At 53.6% G+C, this 9,198-nt stretch overlaps 2 protein-coding genes across 3 annotated transcripts; one reads left to right on the top strand and one right to left on the bottom strand.

The window, feature by feature from the left end:
• Nucleotides 1-156: 156 nt before the first annotated feature.
• TSSK3 (testis specific serine kinase 3) lies at nt 157-2,149 on the bottom strand. Of its 2 annotated transcripts, none has more exons than XR_013829714.1 (2): nt 322-1,791; nt 157-197 (listed from the first exon to the last, which is right to left on the bottom strand). XR_013829714.1 is itself a non-coding variant. In XM_079931357.1 (2 exons), the coding sequence occupies exons 1-2, from the start codon at nt 2,121-2,123 to the stop codon at nt 547-549; spliced, it is 807 nt and encodes a 268-aa protein (XP_079787483.1). In that variant the 5' UTR covers nt 2,124-2,149; the 3' UTR covers nt 422-546. The 2 variants fall into 2 exon arrangements, 1 of the variants encoding a protein (XP_079787483.1); XM_079931357.1 differs by lacking the exon at nt 157-197 and adding an exon at nt 1,979-2,149 and having other exon boundaries at nt 422-1,208.
• Nucleotides 2,150-2,542: 393 nt separating this feature from the next.
• FAM229A (family with sequence similarity 229 member A) lies at nt 2,543-3,458 on the top strand. Its single transcript, XM_079931621.1, is given in 5 exon segments — nt 2,543-2,703; nt 2,705-2,820; nt 2,902-2,906; nt 2,909-3,041; nt 3,234-3,458. Coding segments are annotated over 5 exon segments (378 nt in total). The 5' UTR covers nt 2,543-2,682; the 3' UTR covers nt 3,337-3,458.
• Nucleotides 3,459-9,198: the final 5,740 nt, after the last annotated feature.

The following is a 9,198-nucleotide window of genomic DNA, read 5'->3' as shown; positions in this document are numbered from 1 at the left end:
AGAAAACACACTATGTGCAGGGTGGCTTCCTGCTTGGAGCCTGGGGGTTAGGATGGGAGGTAGCCTGGGTTCTGAGGAAGTCCCTTGTCCTCATCCCAGGCTCACCTTGGCCTTTGGGATGAGAAAGGGACAGGGCCCCCAACAGGCCTCTCACCAAGACAAGGAGTCAAGAGGCCGTTACTGCATTCCCAACGCTTCTGCTTTTATTTGGAAAGGAAGTTGCAACAACAGTGGTTCCAGTTGCTCTTGGTCATTTTTCTCCTCTCCTCCGCCTGTATGTGTATGATTCTGGGGTCTGTTTTTAATTAACTTTAGTTAAACACCTGTATGAAGATCACTTGTCAGCTGTAATAAAAGGGAAGTCTGAATGAGGCCCTCTGGTTCCATGAAGATCTTTAAAGGGAAAGAGAAGTAAGGCTGGAGAGGGTGTAGGTAAGTTTTAGGATAAGTAAACAAAGTGTAAAATATATATCACCATTTTAGAAGTGGGTTTTTGGGTTTGCTTTCTCCCCCTACTTTACTGGGGAGGACTTGCCATTGCTTTTATCAAGTGCTTGCTAGCCATGGATGCCAACTGACTTCTTCGATTGAAGGCCGGAGGATCATGTCTGGTTCCAGGAGCCGCTTGAGCAAGTCCTGGCATTCAGCCGAGATGCCCAGATGAGTGGGGAAGGACACCCTCTTCTGCTGCTGCCACAGCATCTTGGGGATGTCTGTGTCATCAAAAGGTAGGCTGGCACAGAGCATGACGTACAGGACCACGCCCATGCTCCAGACGTCACCCTTCTTGCTATCGTGGGGAATACCCTGAAGTACCTCTGGGGCGGCATAGGCTGTGCTGCCGCAGAAGGTCTGGCTCAGCTCCCGGCATGATTTGGGCAACACCTTGGCGAAGCCAAAGTCTGTCAGCTTCAGGTTGAAGCCCTGCAACAAAGCATTCTCGCACTTGAGGTCCCGGTGAGCCACACCACAGCCATGGCAGTAGCGGATGGCCTCGACCATCTGATGGAAGAGGGCCTTGGCCCGGCTCTCGGGCAGTGGCCCCCCATTCAGCACACAGTCAAAGACATCCCCTCCTTCAGCCAGCTCCATCACCAGGTAGATTTTCCCGTCTGCAGACTCCAGCGTCTCATACACTCGGATGATGTTCTTGTGGTCCAGGGTATGGACAATCTGGAGCTCCCGAGGCAGGAATCTCTGGATAAACTCTACGGAAACAAGCGAAAAGAGATGGAGCATCAAGTCCAGAAGGGCCTAACTCCTCCCTCCTGTCTGCTGCCTTCCAACTTCTGTCTGCCTATCTCCCCACCATGTCTGGGTCTTGTGCCTTGGTTCCCTTTCATAGTCTTTAATGTCTGTCTGCTTGGACACTGCAAAGAATGTTCACCTCTCTTGTTTTTGTAGTTAATATATTACTGAAAGGAACTACTCCCTGTCAGCCTCAGGGACTGTTGTGAGCAGCCTGTGAGACCACGGATATCAAAGTGCTTTTAGGCTTTTAGACTATTAGGGACTTTTAGACAAGGCTATTGAATCTCAGTTACGAGGCCTGATTTGCCCACAGCGTGGTGAGCCCACTCCTCTCACGTCTGCCTCCTAACCCACAGTTCTTTCCATGAGCCCTGTCTTTTCCCCATCTCTGCCTTCGTTGGCTCCAGCTCCTGCCCTCTGCTAGCCCTGGCCATGGCCTCGCCAGTCTCTGTTCCCCTCCTGGAATAGGAAAGGCCTTGTGGGCTCCGGCTCTGCTTCTGAGGATCCTTCACCTCCTGCCACTTTAATCTTGGATTTTAGAGGGTGTGATTTTCCTGGACTCCCAGCATCCCTCTGTTCCCCACTGACCTACCCCAGAGCCACAGTCTCTCTTGCTTTCCTTGGTTCCAGACTAAAGGGGAGGAGGGAATGATCCTTCTGACTGGAGGAAGCACGCACCCACCCACCTCAGCCAGCCCTCGCTTCCTCCAAAGGGGCCCCAGCTCACCTTCTGGCCCTCCCATCTTGTCTATAATTTTAATCGCCACTTTTCTTTGGTGTTTTTTGGAAACTGCTTCTTTGACTTTTGAGTAGGTCCCTTCCCCAATGGTCTTGCCCAGCTGGTACCCATTGGAGAGCAGAAAGCCCTCCATGCTGTCTAGCACCTCCTTCCTTCCTATCACCCTCTCAGCTCATGCTGCCTCTGCGAGGCAGCTCTACTCCACCATTGCCCTTGGCCTGCTCCTTTTCATCCGTAGCCTCCCCCAGCGCTAGAACATTCTCCGTCTGGACACACAAGCCGCGGGTGGTGGAGAGGGAGGGGGGTCAGACATTTTAAAACTCTGGCCCAATTGTGATGTAGGTGTTGTGTGACCCTTGGCCAAAATTGGCAATGCCCCCTGCCTGCCCTCACCACCACCACCAAATCCAGAACGGGTTAAGTCACCGCTGCGCTCAGCCCCCGCGCCAGGTAGTGAGTCGCAGCCCCGCCTGTGGGGGGCGCTCCGGACGTCTGCGCGCGGCCCGGGAAGCCAGGCTCCTTTCCGTGGACACAGCCTCCTGCTCCCTCAACGGGCAGCTGGGGGTCTGCGCGACCCATGGCAAGAGCCCTCCAAGTACCGGCTCGCGCCGCGCTAAGTGCTGGCGCGGCGTGGGGTTCCCCGGCGGGAGGAACGGGTTCTATAAGGTCAGCGCGCCAAGGCCCGGGTCACAATGCAGCCCTCCCCCTCGACGCCCGGGCCCCGGGCGCGCTGCAGACACCTGCCCGGCTCCGCCTGGACCGGAGCGTCCTCTCGCGGCCAGGGCTCGGGCAGCTACTTCCTGCCTGGGACCGGTCTCGGCCCCCGACAGGTAAGCGACGGCCCACGGAGCGGGCGCGGGGAGGGGGTGCCCGGCGGCCCGCGAGCTGCCTGACCGCCACTCCCCGCGCAGAGCGCCTCGGACATGAGTGCCCAGGAGCCCCCGCAGGGTCGGAGATTCCCCATTGAGGCCGGAGACTCCCCTGGCCTTGCCTTCCCCCGCGAGACCCAGGACAGCCCGGAGCGGGTAGCTACGGAGCACAACCCGGTCAGGTGAGGCCAGCGCTCCTCCCCGCCGCCCCACCCCGGCCCACCTTCCGTCCCCCGATCGCCCCACCCCCGCCCCACGTAAGGTCCCACATCCACGCCCGAACCTCAGGGACCCCAAGTGCACTCCCCGATGCGTCCCGTACAGGATGAGCCTGCCCCGCCTCAGCGCCCCCTGTCGCGGCCCGCTTTCCCCAGGCCGCTTCGACGCTGCCCCGGCTGCCACTGCCTGACGCTGCTGCACGTGCCCATCGACGTCTACCTGGCCTTGGGCGGGAGCCCCCAGGTCCGCGCCACCTGAGTGCGCCTGCGCACGGCAGCTCCGCGGGAGCCGGGCGTGTACGAGGCCCGCCGCAGGCCACCACGCTGAGATCGCGCGCGCCGAGCAGGAGACAATGATGCACATTTTAAAATAAAAGAACGATGCACATTTTAATAAAGCACAGCATAAACTGTTCTTTCCACTCCGGCCAGTGTTTGTTTATCACGTCGGATCGGGCCCGCACGCTGCTCCGCCTCATCCAAAGGCACAAAGGCATCTTCCCTTCTGCTGCCTCCTCACTTGGACCCAGCCCCAGGGGCCTGCCCTTCCGACTCCGCTTTCTTCTCCCTGGACACCAAGCCCTTCCCCCATTTCTTGCTGGTCATGATCCCTTTCAGGGCCGCCTTTCTGCTCAGGCTCTGCCCTCATCCATCTCCCCAACACTCTCCTTGGTTCTCCAGTAAAATTAGCATTACTGTGCTGGACTCTGGGGGCCCAGGGAAGCTTGGGACTGGAGGGGGTGGACAGAGAACTTAACGAGAATGGCCACCCACACCAGGCCCATTTAATTCTCCCAAGATGGAGTTTGGTTTTGCTACCTGCTGTTTTGTGACCCTGGGCACCCCTGGCTTTGTTGAAGGGGCTAGGGGCTGCCCCGTCTATCTTGAGCTTTGGTTTCTCCTAGGACTGGTGGGGCCAGAAGACTGGGGAAGAAGTCGTTTGAAAAACTTCGATTTCTTATTCCTTTTTACAGGTGAGGGAACTGAGCCTTAAGCAACGTGCCTGGGGTCCCCCAGATGACAGGTGATGCTAGTGCACTCCTCAGCGTCCTCAGACTTGAGGCCCCAAAATCCATGCATAGGAGGGGCCCATGACAGGAAGGCTGCCTGGAAGCTGAATGAGTATTTCCCACTTTCCAATTTTGCTTTAATGAACCTGTATTATTTTAATACTGGAAAAAAATGTATGTAACCCAAAGGTCAGGGTCAGTCTCCTGTCCCCTGAGATTTAAGTACGATTGACTCAACACCCCTCCTCTAATCCACATGGAGTAGAAGTCTAAGCCTCCCAGAGCACTTCAGATCCCATGGTCACCAGAAAGGGCCACCCTTTTCGACTTCCACAACTTCCCTCCCAGGCAGTCCCAGATGTAGGAGGCTTATTGAAAGAAGAGAGGATGTTTGTCAAAAAGGATCTACTTGGACTTTAGACTTGACCATTCAGTGCCCTGGTCCTTTAACATCCTGGCTCTTAAAAGCCCCTCCATGCCTTTCCTTCCCCTTCACCAGAATAATCCCTGGCTTCAGGCCATAGTGCTGGCTTCTCTCTCCCTCCCTCCTCTCCCCCTTCACCCTTACCTACTGGAGACCACCCCCAAACTCTGCCCTGCCGCCGGGACTCTCTGTTCTTCTATCAAGTGAAATAATCCAGCTGTTTCAATCCCCACCAAACTCCATGCAGGTCCTACTCCGTTTAACAACCCATTCTGCTGCTCTGCAGAAAAAGGGCCTCCCTGCCAGTAAACAGTACTCACCCTCCTTAGGAGGCCCTTGTAATTTTAGAGAGAAAAAAAACGGCCTCTGTATGGATAAGGTCTCTCCATTGCAAGCAACTGATGTTAGCTTAAGCAAAAAAGGAATTGATTGTTTCAAGTTGCTGGGAAGGATATGTTAGTGATTAAAGGAAGAACTATAGGAACCAGGGCATCCATTGGGCTGGAATCAAGGATTCAACCCCACCAGGACTGTTGCTTTGTTCCTCTCATTCCTGATTATCTCCTCTGGGCAGGGAACATGGCAACATGGCTGCATCAGCTTAGAAATCCCAGGAAGGGGGAATTCCCTTGCGGGCCAGTGGTTAGGGCTCTGTACTCCCAATGCAGGGGGCCCAGGTTCGATCCCTGGTCAGGGAAATAGATCCCGCATGCATGCCACAACTAAGAGTCCACATGCCACAACTAAGAAGACCACATACCGCAACTAAAGAGTCCACATGCTGCAACTAAAAGATCCCGCATGCCACAACTAAAGACCCCGCATGCTGCAACTAAGATCCGGCACAGCCTAAATAAAAAAAAAATTTTAAATCCCAGGAAGGGAGACCTGCTTTCTCCCAGTCTCGGTATACCTATCCCTGGGAAGGCCAGTGATTGGCCCTTTTAAATCACATGCACATTCCTTGGGCCAATTACCACTGTCAGGGAGATGGGAGACTACAATTGACTAGGCTGAACCACAAGTAAGCCTATACTTGAGATGCAAGCACAGCCAGGTGATTGACAGCATCACCAGAAAATAATGGGTAATGATGGAGAAAAAACATTCCAGGAGCAGAGACAGCTTATATAAAGATCAAGTACCCCTGGGAGGAAAAGAAGCCCGAAAAAAAGGGATAGAGAGTGGCAGGGGCCAGTGTAACAACTCAATTTGAAGGCAATGAGGAGCCTTAGAAAGTGTGACCAGGAGTTCTGTGTGACTGGGTTCTCCTTCAGGCTTTGCCCCTGTTTCATTCAATACAAGTCTACCAGCCAGGCCTGTGCAGGACACTGGGGATTCAACGATGAACTTGACAAACATGGGCCTTGACCCTCATGGAACTCACATGGCCTAGCAATGACCTGCTGGGAGGCAAATCCCTTCCCTCTGGGCCCATTTCCTCACTAGTTTAAAAAAAAAAAAAGAAAGCACCAGTGATCTCTATGGACCTTGCCAGCCCACAAATGCTGAATCCTTCCCATTCTTCCTTTCTCTCTTATCTCCCTCACTTCCTTTCTCCAATCTTCTCGACACTCCTTTCCTTTAAAGAAAGATTTACTGGGACTTCCTTGGTGGCACAGTGGTTAAGAATCTGCCTGCCAATGCAGGGGACACGGGTTCAATCCCTGATGTGGGAAGGTCCCACATGCCACGGAGCAACTAAGCCTGTGCGCCACAACTACTGAGCCCACACGCCATAACTACTGAAGCCCGTGCACTCTAGGGCCTGCGTGCCGCAACTATTGAAGCCCGCATACCTAGAGCCCGTGCTCCACAACAAGAGAAGCCACTGCAATGAGAAGCCTGCGCACCCCGCTCGCCACAACTAGAGAAAGCCAGCACGCAGCAACGAAGAGCCAATGCAGCCAAAATTTTTTTTTAATTTTTTAAAATAAAATAAAATTTAAAAAGATTTACTAGTGGCCTAGTGGTTAGGATTCCGAGCTTTCACAGCTGTGGCACGGGTTCAGTCCCTGGTCAGGGAACTTAGATCCTGCATGCTGTGTGGCGTGGCCAAAAAAGGAAAATGAAAAACAAACAAACAAAAAAGATTTACCGCTATGTTTGTTTAGTGAGGGATGCAAAGAATACAGACAAACACCTTGCCAGTGGGCCAGACCCTGGGGCTACATAGCTCTAGAATGGCCATGAGCAAGGGGAAAGGGCATTCCAGGTGGAACACTGTGGACAAAGGCCTTGAGGCAGGAAAGTGGAAGACAATTTCAAGGAACTCAGTTCAATCAACTTTCACCAACACCTACCTGGGCCACACGAGGTGCAGAGAACCCAGGCCTTTATCTGACAGATCCCTTGCCCTTGCAGAGCTCAGAATTCAAGGGATCCAGGGATGAGTTAACAGAAGAGAAGCTGAATCAGGGAGGCCTTGTGTTTGAACTTTGTTCTGTAGGTGACAGGGAGAATGACAGGCTCCAACCTGGGCCACTTCACTCTATTTTTCTTCTCCTTTTCCATCATGTTCTCTGTTGCTTTTTTCCCCCTGGAAAAGTCACTGGCCTAAACTCTAGTCCTAGATTTGAGTCCTGATTGCCATTTACTAGCTGTGCAAACTTGGGCTACATACTTAGCCTCTCTGAGTCTCTATTTCCAAATCTGTAAAATGGGGCTAATGAAACCTGGTGGAAGCTTTCAGTAAAGTCATGCACATAGAGCACCAGGCAAGAATGTCGTGCACCTCTAGCACTGAGCAAGAGAGGCTGCTGCTGCTCCTACCTTTGGCTTCAAGGGGCAGCAGAGAGCCAGCCAGCCATGTCCCCAGGGGCTGGGTGATGCCCAGCCTTGGAGAGGGTTGGGGAATCTCTCTCGCCTCCCTCTGCCAAGTTCCTCACAGTCCTGCTCAGGTGCTGAGGAACTTGGTGGGGAGGGGGCGCGGGTCATTTCCAGGGGAATCCCCAGGTGGGAAAGGCAGAACTGCCTCCCTCACCCTAGAGGGTAAAGCTTTCCCCAGACCCCCAGGCAGGACCCCCACATCCCAGCCTCATTCTCAGTTTGAGGAATGAGGAGGGGCCCAGGGAAAGGAGGATACTTGAATCACTGCCTTCCCTGACTTCTCTCTCAGACACCTTATTAGACAGCCCCTCCCTAAGGGACCCTCTTTTAGAAGGAGGGGGCGAAGTACAGATGGACCCCCCCCAGGTTACCATGGAAATGGCAGGGAAAGGGTTGCTATATCTCCATGGCAACAATTGACGTCAGCGCTACCCTTTCCCATCGCTTGATATGAGAAGGGGGCAGCCACCCCAACCACAAGCAAATCCCCCACAAAGCCTCCTCCCTTTACTGAGCCAATCAACCAAGGGGTCGACAAGCTTAATATAGCACAGGAGTTAAAAGCACAGACTCTGATGTCAGTCAAACCTTGGTTCAAATCCTCTTTCTGCATCGTTTTAGCTGTTTGAATTTGAGCAAGTCCCTTAACCCTGGAAGTCTAGTACGTACAACAGGGATAGTAAGCTACATGCCTCCGAGGGTTAATGTGAGGATTGCAGGGGATTATGCAGGTAATAGGCAGTGGGCCAGCTCGTGGGAAGTGCACACTGATGCTAGCGACTCTCTAGAGTCCTGGGGACTTGTCAGGGCATTGTGGCTTCTCAGATATAGACTCGAAGCCCCTAAAAGGCCCCCAGAACCCCTAAGGACTGGGCCCTGAGTTTGAGCATTCAGAACTGGGGGGGGGGTCTCAGGGTGAAGCCAGAGACAGTGGAGCTTCCAGACCCTGAGGAAACCCCAATGCCACTTTCCCTGCAACCCCATCACATCTGGACCCTGACCCAAATTCCCCTTCCTCCCCCCCGCCGGCCTCCTGCTAGGCCTCCTTAGCAGGCATCTAACACTCGGGACTCCATCTGCTCCTCTAGGAAAAAGCAGGGATGAGGGCCGTGGGAAGACATCAGGCAACCTAACACCAGGTAGATCAGTGGGTTGGACCCCACAGGAATATGGGTGTCCCAGCTCCCACTGGCCTCTCCCCACCTGCCCTTGGGGTAAGGATACTGGAATCATTCTCACTCCCTCTCTCTTCTCCAATTCCCAGTCCTGGTGCCCACAGTCTATTCTGCTCCAATTCCACCGCACTGCCCTGAACCAGACCCCCATCGCTACTCATCTTGATTACTCCAGCAGCCCCCTAACTGGTCTTGTGCTTCCTTCCCTGCTTGATTCCTCTAGCCCAGAATTATTCTATAAAGACCACAACCCAGCCATGTAATTCTCCTATTTAAATCTCATCAATGGCTTCTTTACATCACTCGTCCAGCCATGTGGACACCCCTGAGTTCTTCACAAAACCTTCTTCCCACCTTTCAGCACATTGTTCCTTCTGCCTGGAATAGCCTCCTCCCATCCCCCTTACCTCTCAGATCTCCACCAATTGTCACTCCTCAGAGAAGCCTCCTCTGACCACCTGTCCTTCCCCTCCCATAGCACCTGCTTGTCCCACTGTGTACTCATCTCTTCCTTGATCCCTGTTGAGTGCCTGTTTACCCCATTACACTATGGACTCACGGAGGGCAGGGGCTGTGTCATATTCATCCTAACATCCCGGGGCCTAGAATGGAAGCGTTCAGGAGTTGGTAGAATGTTTACAGATTAGACTGGCTAGTGAATGACTGCTTGATCGGTCTACAGA

Source organism: Stenella coeruleoalba (assembly GCF_951394435.1).
Source record: "Stenella coeruleoalba genome assembly, chromosome: 1".
Taxonomy (NCBI): domain Eukaryota; kingdom Metazoa; phylum Chordata; class Mammalia; order Artiodactyla; family Delphinidae; genus Stenella; species Stenella coeruleoalba.
This window is presented reverse-complemented; position numbering and strand designations above follow the sequence as displayed.